Source organism: Chaetodon trifascialis, chromosome 9 (assembly GCF_039877785.1).
Source record: "Chaetodon trifascialis isolate fChaTrf1 chromosome 9, fChaTrf1.hap1, whole genome shotgun sequence".
NCBI lineage: Eukaryota > Metazoa > Chordata > Actinopteri > Chaetodontiformes > Chaetodontidae > Chaetodon > Chaetodon trifascialis.
The window spans coordinates 29,616,446-29,631,445 of NC_092064.1; the positions used below are offsets into that span (position 1 = coordinate 29,616,446).

The following is a 15,000-nucleotide window of genomic DNA, read 5'->3' on the forward strand; positions in this document are numbered from 1 at the left end:
CTAGCCTTCGGAGCATTTCCTGATTGCGTCACGACGTCATAACTTCTTCCCTCCTAACCCGGGAAAAACACACGTACGGAGACAAAAAGTTAACAGACGACAGACGACAATGGAGCCAGAGGTTTTGCGACACCGGCGGCTCGTTTATCTCCGGCTGGGAGAGCGCCGTGGGGAGGTAACATTAACCGGCTATTTGAACCCATATTAATGTTCATTCATTACCCGTAAATAAACGATACCGTTTAGTGACAAACGCTTGCCATATAAACTCTGGACTGACATATATGTCATTAAACCATGAGTCTATGCTGTAATTTGAATGCTGTTTTCAAGATCTGAAAAGTGCTTGAACTGAATAGTTCAATGTGTATGAACCCTGTAAATAACCCTGACTTCACTCAATAGCCTATTAAAATGTTAAAATGTTGTGTTATTAAATATCAAAAGTGTAACAGATGGAGAGATGAAGCATTATTGGTCTAAGCTTTAACAGTCACTTGAGTTGTCTTATCAACTAAAACTCAGTTGCTCTTGTTTAATCCTCCTGTTCTTACCCTCCTTTCTCCATCCAGACAAGGCCGATGTTCTGCTGCATAAACATCAGTGTTCCTGTTCTGCCATTATTTTTCAACGATCATGACACCAGATGAGTTTTCAGGCTGAGCAGAGAGTCTCTGGCGGCGCTGCTGCAGCTTCTCCACCAGGAAAGGCGATGGGGTGCCACCAGACCTTGGTCTGTCTCTTCTGGCTGTGAGTGGGACATCCTCCAGTTGTGGTGGTAAGGGTGTTTGGGATCCTCGCTCCACTGTTCACCGCATCGTCCATCGAGTCACTGAGGAGGTGGTGGCCATTCGCCACAGGGTCATCGACCTCCCCAAGACCACAGAAGACCTGCCGGCAGTAACTCAGAGGTTTGCAGAGCTGGCGAGACACAGAGCTTTTCGAAAAGCTGCTGGAGCATCCGACGGCTGCCATGTGAGGATCAAGCCTCCAAGCGGTCCTGATGGTCCCTGTTATCGAACAGGAAACTGTTTGCTTCAGTAATCCTGCAGCAGCACCAGAGACTCCTGCTCAGCCTGTAGATATGTTCTCTGTAAATCTGCAAATCTCTGTCAATAGTCATTTCTGCTGATCTTTTGTAAACAGTTGTACATTTTAAGAATGCCCACTTGTAAATAGAAATATTCATATTGTATCTTTGTAAATATCACAGAAAAAATAAACTCATTGTCACTGAACAGTAGTTCAAAAGTCTACTGATACTGTAAATAAGAAATGGAATAGATGATGTAACGAGGTTATAAGATTTTAATTTAGAACACAATATTTTTAATTAACAATTAAAATCTAACAACACAGAACGTAATCAAACAGAAAAAAAACATCAGCACCTGTCAATCATTTTTTGTCAATCCCATTTTCTGCAGGATTGTTCTAAACATGAGTGAAGCATGACAAAAGCTAAACACACAGGATCACATGATCACAGATATGTACACATTCACAAACAGTGACATCAGGACAGACATAACCCCCCCCCCCCAAAAAAAATAACATTCATTTGATGTGATCCAAAGATCATATTTGTTCCTTTATGTAACTGTCACAGACAAATACAGTTTGTATAGAGAACAAATGGGCTATTGGTTTATGCCTCAACAGTGACCTCCATCCGGTCGTTTTGACCGCGGAGTTTAATGAACTCCTCCGTCTGCTCCTTGCTCACAAAATGACATGTAAACCACATTTTCTGTTATGTCAACAGACAAAATTATTGTTCGATATAATAACGACAATAACAATAATAATGGTGCTGCTGGTGCTGTTGGTCGCTATTGTTAAAAAAAAACAATCGGTGCGCAAAGCATTTTGGGATATGTGAGGCCGCGAAGGATAGTAGCGATGCATCCTCCGAAAACAGGGAAAAGGAGGACGCATTTGTCGGCTGCATTTGGAGGAGCCTTCGAATTTGGACGAATGGGGACAGCCTTCGCACAGCGCTATGACGTAATTGGCCTTCAAATGCGTCCTCCGAAGGATGCGGCCCCTGAATTGGGACACAGCTGAAGATTCGTGTTGAAGTTCTGGACGTGAATATTTCCTGATGATGTCACCACCGTCATCCAATCGAATCCAATCATCAAACATGACATGGCAGAAAAAACAGGAAGCAGGAAACGAGTCAGTCACCTGTTCAGAGCCAGTTTACCTGCATTTAAAGAGGCTGCATGGATGCTCTGCTTTGGTGTGTGTGTGTGTGTGTGTGTGTGTGTGTGTGTGTGTGTGTGTGTGTGTGTGTGTGTGTGTGTGTGTCACTGGGTTAATTGTTGAGCAGCAGTCTGCAGCAGTTAGTGTGTTGGTATGTAGTTACTCATCATCACAGAGTGCCATAAAGACTCATTAACCATTAAACTGAGAGCACACACACACACACACACACACACACACACACACACACACACACACACACACACACACAGAGTGTTGCCTCTGAGCTTCAGTTGCTCACAGTTGCCATAGAAACGATGTGTGATGCTTCAGTCATCTGTATGAAGTCGTGCAGTTTTTTCTGTCATTCTGCTGTTTTTAATATTTGTTGGCTTTAACGACTTCATTTCCCCAGTGTGGGATCAAAAAAGCCTTATCTTATCTTATCTTATCTTATCTTATCTTATCTTATCTGGAGGACTCTGATGAAAACTGTCCCGACGCCGCAGACTGATGCTCCGTGTGCGTGACGGTCAGTGTCCACTCGGGACGTCACGTCCTCGTTGTCCTCTGAATGCTCATTAACTCGCTCCTGCAGCAGGAATCTCCTCGTTTCTCCTCAGTTTTCTCCCTCACTGATCCGTCCATCCAGAGGTCAGAGGTCAGCAGCATCTGCTCACTGATACATGACATATTATCCAAAACCAATCAGAGTGTGTGTGTGTGTGTGTGTGTGTGTGTGTGTGTGTGTGTGTGTGTGTGTGTGTGTGTGTGTGTGTGTTGTTCAGACAAAACACCATAAAGTCTCTTCTGCAAGAAAATTGATGTTCCAAATTAAAAGTCGGCGGGTTGTCATGACCGCTGAGCCCTGGTATGCTTTTAATGTGAAATGTCGACAGGAAGTGTTTGACAAAGAAAATTCTCTCAGGATAGTTTTTTTTTTGTCATTTTGTCATTTTCTCATTTTCTGTTAAAATAAATCTAATGAACAGAAGATGAAACAGAGACATTAAAAAGGCCGTCAGGTAAATGTACAGGTGGCCTCAGGCGCCATCGTCAGCTGATCGGTGTCATCAGCGGCGGCGATGGAGCCTCCAGGCTGCACGTTCATTGTTCAGAAAGCAGTGGACGAGTCGCAGGGCTGCAGTCTCCATGAGGGACAGGGGATTGTGGGATACCTCTCTGACAGACGGGGCGACATCATGGAGGCGGGGTTTAGGGTGGTGTGGTGGCTCATCAAGATTTAATGTCGGGTTAATGTGTTCTCTGGGAGTGTGTTGTGGTCTGAGTCTGTGCTGTTAATGTTACACCTCCACCTGACTGACAGCTGCTGGCTCCTCTCACCTCCCACCACCTTGTTGGACCCACAATCTCGATGGCTCCGACCTTTGACCTGACGGACCTTCACAAATGAAACCCTCTGAACTTTATTCTCTAGTTTAAAGTAGAGTCGCTGTAAACCTCTGCATCCAGTGGATTAAGGGTTTTACCAGAAGCTAAATGCTAAGCGCTAATTCTGTTTCTGAACTGAGGGTCTGAGGGTCTCCTGGGATGTTGGACGTTTTCTGCTTTTTGGATTTCTGTAGTTTCAGGCACAGAACTGAGTCTTTATTCAGGTGTGCATGTGTGAGATGTGATGTGACTCAGAAACCTGCCGACAGTCCTAATGATTCCACTTTACCACAGGCCAGAACAGGTCAGGTCCAGGACTGATCCAGAGGTGTTTCCAGGTCAGGTCTGCTGAACTTTGAAGGTGCAGGTTTGCAAGCTGGACCCATGCGGGACTTGAACTGGAGATAAAAACGTTTTCAGTAACTTTCTCATTTGTTCAAAGGATGGACAACTATTCATTTCACGTCCTGCAGCCTCACAGCCTTTTGATGGACCCTGACGGTTCATTTGGAACAACTGGCATCATTTCAAGAGCACAGTTCTGTGGTTTAAGAACACGTCATGAATATGAAGACTTTTGTGGAGATGAAGGTAGATCAGGTTCTGGTTCGGTGAAAAGTGTAATCTGGGTCTGATCTCAGCTGTTGACACTGTCGAGAAATGTTTCTGCAGGTGAATCCTGAACGTGTCGACTCATTGGCTGACATGTTTGAGGTGGCCCAAGCTGTTGGGTTCTGCGAGAACGTGGCGGTGAGGCCGTTCCCCCAATCAGTCGAGGCGGATCGAGTTTCGAGTGCCGGCCTCTTTAATGACCCCTTTCCCTGTCCGACCCTCAGCCCGCCGACAACAGCAGAGCCTGTGATCCAGTGCGGCCCTCCTTTCACATTCCCGCCAGACTCCGGCCCTCCCTGTCCTGAAAGAGCTTCCAATCTGTTGGACATCTGCAGCCAGTCTTACCTTGTCATTAGAGATAGACCACTCGGTCGGCCCGCCACGGACACATCTCGCTCCCAACTTTCCCTCGGCCCCTGCTCGCTCTCAAGGGACCCAGGGCAAGGCCGGGACCCTGTGTTAGGAACCCCCAGGGAGAAGAAACCCCACCATCGTTAGCCTGTGGGGGGCGGATCAGTGTGGAGGATGTGGGAGGGGATATCTCCAGGGAGCCACTGCCCTCCTTTTGTTCCTGAGAAGAGAGGGAGCTGAGGGCGAGGAGGAGGATGGTCAGACTGGTTTAACTGGTAACTGAGCTAAAGACCGAGGAGTCTGTCAAACTGCAGCTCAGACAGAAAACTTTAATGAGTCCTGTTTTAACCCCGGATCTGGAACTTCTGACAGAAAACCCCAAAGATTCCAGTTTTTCCAAAGATGCCAAACGTTTCAGGCCGGATTTGGGGGAAATGCGTCTAAACTGATGATGAGAATTAAGCTCAGCTGACGTGGACACAGCTGCATCGATGAAGGATGGTTTTCTACAGCAAAGCTGTTTAATAAACACTTTTATTATTAGAACGAGTGTGATTCTGGACTCAGCCAGACAAACGCTGATCACCATCATGACAGAAACAGTCAAATGTTTGTCCGCCCATCAAAGCTGTGGCCTCTGATTCGCTGTGAGTGTCCGTGGTTGAATCATACTGTGAGCTTTATGAAGAGACAACGTGTCAAAGCAGAGTCTTAACCGTGTCCATTGTATATTGAACTTTCTGTCCTAACAGCCTTTCTGAGGTTTACAACGTGATATAAAAGCTTGTCATCTTGTTGGTGAACAGCTGTCTGCTCCTGACAACTAAAACATGAGTCATGTTTCAGCACTTTAAGGACTTTAGATTAAAGATCAGAACAAATCGTGGTCTTTGTGAAACACCGAAGGGTCAAGACTGATCTGAAGAAAGACATGGGACATTTTAACATTATTAACCCAAACCATGAACTTTATTGACCTTCTGTTACCCACACTGAAGGACTTTGGTGTCAGACGTCCACCTCGACCTTTGACCTACAGCTTCTAGACTTCTGTTACTAGAAAAGATGTAGCAGCTGAACAGAATCCAGGAAGCAATCGCACCTTATTAGTACGTAAACTTAACGTAAAGGTGACTCCATGTGGACGTGAGCTTCAGGAGAACAAACAGAGACGACTCGTCTGAGAATCACTTTCTTTCTGTTAGTCCACAGTTTGCCGGCAGTGACAGTCTTCATCACGTTCATACATGTCCATATAAAAACATTACAGACACGAAACATGAAGAAGAGTTCGACACATCAGCTGCTGGACTGGGTTAGCATGAGTCAAAGGTTTCTGGACGTTCCTCACGTCCCCTTTGAATACTTCATTGTTTCTGCTGTTTTGTGGACTGAATTCAGCAAAAAACATGCATGTGCTCATAACACGTTAAAGAAGCATTCACAGCGAATACAAAGCTCATTTTAAGTGAATGATGTGGAACACCAGCTTCAGTCCGTTCATGCTGTTCATGGTTCATTTCTTGATGTGAAGTTTCTAAAAACAACATGATCGATGGAGCCTTAATAAACCCTTAAAAACCTCTGAAAATACGTCTGTTCTGTGTTTCTGATACATGTGAAACCTGTTGTTTCACCTGCTCATCTGTGAAATGCTGTTGAGATGTAGTAACTGTGCTGTTTCAGTCTGGTAATAATTACAGGGCAAAGGCCCTGCGGTGTCGTTTGCTGTCAGTCACAAACTCAGTCGATGCTCATCTTGTGTTCAGAAGTGCTTTGTGTTCAGTTAGCATGCTAACTAGATGGTGTACATGTTACCAGCTAGCACGCTATGATATCACTGTAGATTTATTAACTTACAGAAGTTTGTTTGCAGCAATATTTTCTTTGATAGCTCAATATTGCTGTAAAATATGTTGAAAAACTAATTTATACTGATACTTATACTGAGAGTTAGCAACAACGGCAGTGACGTCGTTTAGAGATTCAGCTCAACATTTAAAGTCCTGGACAGGAATCACCCAAATCCTCCAACCAGTCAGTGGCAGTTTTAACATCACTTCGTTTGATATCTCATTTTTTCAGTAACCTGTCGTCTGTACTCACTTTTTAAAACTACTTTCCCTAATTCTGACAACAACTCGCTGAATCAGTGCATCCTTTGTTTTTATTGTGAGGCAGTTTTCACTTTTTTGGATTCGCCCTGTTTTACATTTTAATATAAACTTTGTTATAAAAAGGACACAAAGCGGCTCGAGGGTCAAGACTGATGGTTTGAGGCAGTTTCATAGACAAACTAGATAAAAACATATTTTAGTTACTCCTGTTCATTTTTAATGTTACACTCATTGTAAGTTGGCTCTAATTGGCTACAAACCTAAAATCCTTCTCATGGTACCAAAGTTTGCATTTTTCCATCACTCTATTCTAAACTTTCTAACGAGCTGAGTGATGTTGAACAAAATGCATCACAACCTTTTTGAAATCAGACAGAGGCCCTTATTGATCAGGATCACAATGTCTCTAAGAACAAAAGGCAGATGATCAAAGGAACAAGGATTTCCATCCAACTTCATCTTATCAACTTCTTTGAGGAGAGTTCAGGGACTGTTCAAAGAACTACCTGTAGGCAGGGCCCTCAGTGTTGCCTGAGATCCTTTTGAGGGGAGACCATTAAGGTGCCTATGGTCCTTGTCTGGGCACCCAGGTGAAGTTCCACCTTCCCTGGGGGTTCTTTCTGACGAACGCTTGTCCCTGGGGGAAGCTATGGGTCTTGACGCTGCTAGATGGGCTGAGGGACATGCTGAAAGCTAAATCTGTGCGGCTGCGAGGGGTTGTAGGCGGCTGAGATCCCACTGAGGGACTCATTGGGCTGCCACCGCACACAGGTGTCCATCGCTGGTTCAAGAGAGGACTCGATGACGAGATGGGGGAGAAAAGGACTCTTTCTCCAAGTGGACTAAAGTGGACTTTGTCCTGTGACGGTGCCTGGCTGCCTCTCGGTGGAGACCAGGAATAGGGATGTTTTGCTTGATTTCCCTCCAGAGTTTGGATTTGATTCAAGGCAGTGATGGAGCAGATCTCTGCTCTGTTTGGTGACTGGGTGAAGCGTGGTTCTTCTGTTGGTGGTGGAGGTGGGAAGGCAGTTGATGTGTTGTAGCTCCTGATCACAGCTTCAGGAGCTCCATGCTGTCTGGTTAGTCCAGTGGCAGTAAGGTCAGAGTGTTGACCTGGAGAAGCTGTGCAGTTCTGAGGTGACTTGGCAGGATTACCACAGTTTGCTTCTTGGTATTCAGCAGCACTGTACCTATAATCAGTTTGATACGTTGATCTTCGGCAGTAGCTGTCGACAGAAGATGGTGTAGAAGTGGCAACTGAAGGACTAAAACAGGAGTCTGCAGTGCAGTCAGGGGATGAGGAAGAGGTGACTGTGCCATCATAAATCAAACTGCTGAAGCTGTATGCAGGTGAGGAAGAGTAGTTGTCAGATGTGTCGATGGTGTCTCGGTCCTTCAGTCCCAGCATTCGTAGAACCCAGAGGTCCAGGTTCGGTTCTGAGGAGGAGGATGTCTCAGAGGACTCAGAGCAGAACTCGGCAGTCAGGTTCCTGCAGACTCTCTTTCTGACCTGCTGGGAGGTTTGGAGTTGATGATTACAGTTCTGGAAAGGTCCTTCGTTGATGTACATCAAGTTTCTCTTCAGCTCCCTCCTCCCATCAGCAGTCAGTTTCTATGAGGGGAGAACAAGGACAGAGCAAGATAGCCTATGAAGTATACATATATATATACATTAAGTGATACTGTTCTCTTTACCTTCATAAGACCACTGTAAGATGGACAGAACCTTTTCTGTAGATGAGAAGGGTCCAGGTTTTGAGCTGGCACACATGATGTGGACGGATGACTGGCTGATTTTTATCAAGAAATGTCCTGGTTTGAGACTGGTTGTCCATCACAGGGACATAAGAAGTAAAGGCATCTCCATGATCAGAGTTATTGTAATAATGAGTTGGTGCAGTTTGGGTGGACTAGGAAATGTCTGAGTGGTTACGATGGCGGACGCACCTTTGCCTTTTGTTCCAGGTTCCTCACAAAAGACGAGTTGAGGAACTCTCTGAGCTTGTTGTTCTCGTCCTGCAGTCTGGCCAGTTCCTCTTCTCTCTGCAGCAGAGTGTCCTGAAGCTGGAAGAAGTAAAAACATTCTGATGCCAAAGTCAAAGAGACAGCAGGACGTGGCGTTTACCCTGAGGACATTCTGTCTTTGGTACCTGTTTGTTTCTCTGGAGGTGAGGGGACAGCTGCTGTGACCACATCAGACCAGCAGGGGGAGAGCTGCTTAAACCACACTGAGACTCTGAAACACAGACGAATACGAAGACAGATAAGATGTAATCTGATTACATTCTGAATGCAGACAGTAAAGGGGTGAAGCTTCCAGTTTTGAAGACGAAGTATTCACATACTTTACTTAGACAATACCACATTTAACATGTTACCACAGTCAAAGTACAGACGCAGTATTATCTACATGTACTCGTTACACAGAAGGACTTTTGTCAGTGTTTTACTTTATATGGATTATTATTTCAGATGTGTGTAAGCAGTGTTTTAATGTTGCTGCTGGAGGAGAGATAAATTTTACCTTCTTATCATTGAATTTTTATCTGAGCCAATGGTTGTCTTTCTGGGGTTGAAGCCCTTTCACCTGTGATTACCTGTGGGGATCATATCTTGCATTTCACTTGCAGTTTTTTGGAGCTCCATCTAGTGGACGTCAGAGAAACTGCAGCTGGTGACATTTAGCTCTCGGCTGCTGCTCAGTTTTTCCGCCTCAGACTATATTTTACAGGGTTTGATGAATGGAACAGTCTGAGCGAGGAGACGTGGAGAAAATGAAAAGATGAATCTTCATCTAAAGTTTTCTGGATATTTCTGTGGAGGCTGGTCGCTCATGTGGAATCTGACAGACCGTTTGGTTTCCCAGAGTTCGCGGAGGAAAGCGGGAAACTCTCGTGTTTGATGAATGAGCCGCCAGCGAGCGCTCAGCTGAACGATGCCTTTAAAGAAATGTAGAAACTCTGCTTTCACAGCAAAGAAAAGCTGGTTCAGGCGGGCGAGCTGATTGGATGAGAGTCCAGGCTTAAAAATGTTATTGTTGTAAGATTCACAGAATATTACAGGAATAATTCTTCTGTTTTATTGGAGTTATTAAAGGAAAAGTTCAACATTTTGGGAAATATAACTGTTAGAGTTTGATGATCCGGCTGACATGAAGCTACAGACACGGTTAGCTTAGCATCAACAGGAAGAAATGTGGTTTCATCTTAGCTACGACCTGAAACTTCCCACTGAGAAAGAAACAGTTCATTACAAACCCTGATTGGCGCTCAAAGCGCTGGACGTCACCTGGACGTCTCACCTCGTTCTACCTGTTGTCAGGCAGGTGTTGACCGTCTGTCCTCAGTGTCTAACATCTTTGTGCAGGACGGACTTAAAAATACCATTTGTACTTCCTGGTTTCACAGAGAGATGAAGAGTGTTGAGGTCACGCTGAAACCTCGTGTTCACCTGTGAACTTCAGAGGTGCTCGCTGAGTCGGACCCTCCCCAAATATTCCCGCAGTATTATCAGCTGACGACCAATCACGAGAGGACTTTGAGGGAGCTGCCAATCGCTTCTATACCCTTTCTGCCCACAAGGTGGCCTCAGCTGTAACGTCCCGCCTTACGTCATGTTTTCCGTTTTCCACATGACGTCTTCGCTGTGAAACACTTTGAAGATGACGAGTACTTTTACTTTGATACTTTGGGTACACTTTGCTGTCAGTACTTCAGTATTTCAGAATACAGAATGTGAATACTTGGCTGTCGGCTGCTGATTCTCACCCCACACGGACGACGGCGTCTCTCCGAGGTCGCTGAAGTCACAGGGGTCACGGGCCCAAACGGAGGCCAGGGTTTCCATGGTAACGTCAACAGTGTCAGGGATGAGAGCCAAATCCTGGAGCATGAGGTGATGATGAGGAGGAGGAGGAAGAGGAGGAGGAGGAGAGGGATTCCCTACGGAGAGACAGAGAGAGTTTGTGTGTGAATGAAGAGAAGGGAGGGAGGGACTGTGTGTGTGTGCGTGCGTGTGTGTGTGCGTGCGTGTGTGTGTGCGTGCGTGTGTGTGTGTGTGCGTGTGTGTGTGCATGTATGTGCATGTGTGTGTGTGTGTGCGTGCGCATGTGTGTGTGCGTGTGTCTGTGTGTGTGTATGTGTGTGTGTGTGCGTGTGTGTGTGTGTGTGTGTATGTGTGTGTGTGTGTGTGTGTGTGTGTGTGTGTGTGCCAGCTGACTGTGTGTTGATATGGTGATGATCAACACTTCAGTTACTTTCACATTGTGACGTCTGCTGTGACTGAGAGCAGCTCGATGAAGATGAGGCTTCTTCATCTGACTGAATTCAGCTGGATGTTGAAAACTGCACATTCAACATTTGCACATTTTTTACTGTTAATACTGTTTATATGCTTAGTTATGTTGTATTTTTATTATATTATTATGATATTATATGATATGGATTATATATTCTAATACTTATTATGTAACTACAATTAGTTTTACTTAGTTATATTTTTATTTGTTTTATTAATTTTTATTATGTTTAATTGCTACTGCAACAAAATAATTTCCCAAATTGGGATCAATAAAGAAACTGTCTAAGCCTAAATCTAAGCCTCAGTCTAAGTCCGTCATGAGATGAGCCAACAGTTCACAGAAACAAAGCAAAGCAGTGAGGACGGTCTGATGACATGAAGCTGACTGTGGAGGACAGGGTTTCTTGTCCTTTAATGATCCTGTGGAGCTTCTGGTCTTCAGGTCTGGAGCTGCTGCTTTAAAGCCGCATTAAGACTTCACTCCAGTGTGAGGACAGAAAAAGACTGTCCTACTTCTGGACATGCTGGACACTCTAACACTTCGTCTGTGAGTCATGAGGCAGCTTTTGAAAATCCACACAAACATGATTTTATTTCTGTAAATCTAAATGTTCAGCAGCGGGACAGTGTCCACATACTTTTGTCCATTCAGTGAGTCTAACCCTCCACAGTGTCCAGCCTGCACGTCCCTGCAGGATTACTGCTGTAATACCACTGAATACACACAAAGGCTGCAGCTTTGATCATCTTTAATATTCGACACATTTCAGATGAATTCAGTAAAAAAAAGTTTAATCTGCTTCTCTGTTCCAGGATTTCATTCATCGTGTTCATCTGCTGTCACTTCAGTTTCCAGCGTTAAAGCATTAAAGTCAAAGTTCAAACTTCACTCAGACTAAACGCGAGTTCACTGTCTGAACTTCAATCTCTGGATGAAGAACTTCTTCTCCATCTCCTCGAGGACCCACAGCTCACCTGTCTCCCGCCCACCACACTCAAACTACAGACTCTCCCTCTGCCTCTCCGCGTGCGTATAACCACTGATCATGCGTTCCGCTCGGACACGAACACGCGTGGACTCACTGAGGATGAGCGCGCTGGAGCTCCTCACATCTGTGGCTGTGCGTAAAAGCGCGCTGCGGACTCCACGTTCAGCCGACAGCGCGCGGAAAGCGACGTGAAGAAGTTTTTTTCTGTTTCTGCACGAAGAATCCGGATCAGAGTGAAGCCCGAACCGAAGAAGAGAACTGGTCCCTGATGAGGATCCTGTGAGACTGAAGCGCAGACCAGAAACCTCCAGCAGCTCGAGACACCCGGACAGACAGACAGGTGTGTGTGTGTGTGTGTGTGTGTGTGTGTGTGTGTGTGTGTGAGAGAGAGGGAGAGAGAGAGAGAGAGATCGGTCCGTCCAGTCTTCTGATTGGACGGAGCTGGTGACGCTGTCAGCCTCAGACTGAAGGTGAGGTTCGTCTGTGAGGAAGGAGAACAGGACGGACTCACAGTTCACCTGTACTACTGCTACTACTACAACATACAGTACAGTACTTAATGGTTCAGAAAGTGAACACTACTGCAGTATAATTCTGTGTACTGTGAACTGTGTTGTACTGTGTAGTACAGAGTATTTAGAGACATGTTGTGTGTTGTGTAAATTTATTAACATTCAGTTAATCAACAGTCAAAATGAAACACACACACACACACACACACACACACACACACACACACACACACACACACACACACACACACACACACACACACACACACACACACACACCTGATCCTCGCTGAGTTAACCTGTAATCTGACAACAGCTCAGTTAAACAATTAGGAGTCTAAATCACAATCTGACATACCAACAAGGTGACAGATTAACAGAGAGGAGGGGGAGGAGGAGGGGGGGAGGAGGAGGGGGAGGAGAGGAGGGGGAGGAGAGGAGAGGAGAGGAGAGGAGAGGGAGAGGAGGAGAGGAGGGGAGGAGGAGAGAAGGGGGAGAGGAGAGGAGGAGGAGAGGAGAGGGAGAGGAGGAGGGGGAGGAGAGGAGAGGGAGAGGAGGAGGGGGAGGAGAGGAGGGTGAGGAGAGGAGAGGAGGGTGAGGAGAGGAGAGGAGAGGAGAGGAGAGGAGAGGAGAGGAGAGGAGAGGAGAGGAGAGGAGAGGAGGGGAGGGGAGGAGGAGGGGGAGGAGAGGAGGGGAGAGGAGAGGAGGGAGAGGAGAGGAGAGGAGAGGAGAGGAGAGGAGAGGAGAGGAGAGGAGGGGAGGGGAGGAGGAGGGGGAGGAGAGGAGGGGAGAGGAGAGGAGGGAGAGGAGAGGAGAGGAGGAGTAAAGGAAACAAGATGAGGAGAGGAGGACTGTTTTTGGAGCTCAGTGTCAGGATCGGTCGCTCCTGTCGTCCATGGAGCAGCAGACGTTTCTTCGCCTCCAGCTGAGACACAAATCTGTTCTCCTCGACTACATCTGCCCCCCCCAGCTCCAACCACTCCCCCGACCCCACCCTGCAGGGATAATGGCCGACCGTTATGTTTGACTTTCCCGTAAGCTGCAGCGGCTGGTTAAGTGGTGGTGGAGGGGGGTTAATCGCCTCCATCAGCAGCCTGCTGCATGTCAAATAGCAGCAGTGTGAACATATGTGGAGTCTGCAGGACGGAGAGGAGGTGGGAGGTTGTCGGTTAGAATCCCAGAGGCGGGTGCATCCAGGGCCGTCGCGGGGGGGTGCGAGGTGGATGCACAATACTGCATAAATAACAGTCACACGAACACAGCTGATCCAGTTCTACTGCACGCACAGTCCAATGAGACAATAATCCAAAAACGTAGAATAAAACAGCATGATCACACACACACACACACGCACGCACGCACGCACGCACGCACGCACACACACACACACACACACACACACACACACACACACACACACACAGGCCAGCTACGACTCTTTATTTCAAAGGGGGAAAAATCAACGAGTGGCTTTGCATCAGTCAGCTCAGTCACTTTATTTTTGGCATCTTGACATCTTAAAGAAGTCGGTTAGGACACTTTTCATTCATAATATACATTCATGTTTATTACAACTACACACAACACATTCACTGCCTGTAACTCTGACAGGGAGACGGACTCACCTGCACAAACTCATCATGTCACAGTCACTTTCTTTGCCTTCTTGGCTGCAAACTCAGCAATAAAATCTTTATAACCCAGTTTGGATGCATCGTCCTTTTTAACTGATAGCAGGACACGTCCACACGGTCTGTCTGTGACGTGGAGGTGCGCAAATAGTTTTTAATTAGTTTCAACTTTGACAAGCTTTGCTCGCCTGATGCCACCGTTACTGGAAAAGTGAATCAGATCCTGAGCGCAGTCTCAGTTAGAGAAAGTTCCTTCAATCCCGTTGAGTTATCGAAGTGTTTTAAGTGCTGTAGTTGTTCCCTTTGGGATTATCTCTCCAAGTATCCTCAACTCCACAAAGAGGTCAGGTGCGTCCTGAGACTGGGACGTGCTCAGAGCGTCCCTCAGTCTTGTGTCTTTGCAGGTCAGTCTCCTCCTCTTCATGCTGGTCAGTCAGATGAGAAAGAAATCCAAACACGTTACAAACTCCTGCATTTGTTTAAAACGGGCGTGGAGAGCATCACGTAGAAAACCCTGCTTAATTTGTTGGATTTGTTTTTTATTTGTTTGAGTGTTTTTAATGTGACCCTGACAGAGACAGACAGTCATACATAACTAATGTATTTATTAAAATCAAAAAAACAGCAGGATTGCAGGCGCGACGCCCCCTAGTGGCACGAGGCCCTGTGCGGTTGCACAGTTCGCACATTCCATGCAACAGCTCTGGTTACATTAGCATGCTAACATCAGCATGCTAACATGCTAACATCAGCATGCTCACATGCTAATAGCTCTGTGACGCTCTATTTATACGCAGTATTTGTAGCTACATGCTAACGTCAGAATGCTAACATGCTTGGAATAACAATGACAACATGCTGATGTTTAGCGTGTTCATTGTCTTAGTTT

General features: G+C 46.0%; 2 protein-coding genes across 2 annotated transcripts in view; both read right to left on the reverse strand.

The window, feature by feature from the left end:
• The window catches only part of spcs2 (signal peptidase complex subunit 2), a 308,748-nt gene that overhangs the window by 76,004 nt on the left and 217,744 nt on the right, over positions 1-15,000 (reverse strand). The gene's annotated exons all lie outside the window — the stretch shown is intronic.
• Positions 5,940-10,615, reverse strand: gmnc (geminin coiled-coil domain containing). The gene is made up of 4 exons (XM_070969785.1): positions 10,448-10,615; positions 8,831-8,916; positions 8,628-8,744; positions 5,940-8,292 (listed from the first exon to the last, which is right to left on the reverse strand). The coding sequence occupies exons 1-4, from the start codon at positions 10,569-10,571 to the stop codon at positions 7,246-7,248; spliced, it is 1,374 nt and encodes a 457-aa protein (XP_070825886.1). The 5' UTR covers positions 10,572-10,615; the 3' UTR covers positions 5,940-7,245.

Excerpts from the sequence above, each read along its gene's own strand:
- gmnc (XM_070969785.1), bottom strand. The coding sequence starts at position 10,571 with ATGCTCCAGGATTTGGCTCTCATCCCTGACACTGTTGACGTTACCATG. Across the intron at positions 8,745-8,830 it reads ACCTCCAGAGAAACAAACAG|CTTCAGGACACTCTGCTGCA; the intron begins GTACCAAAGACA and ends TACTTCTTCCAG. Across the intron at positions 8,293-8,627 it reads ACCTGGAACAAAAGGCAAAG|AAACTGACTGCTGATGGGAG; the intron begins GTGCGTCCGCCA and ends CTCCCCTCATAG.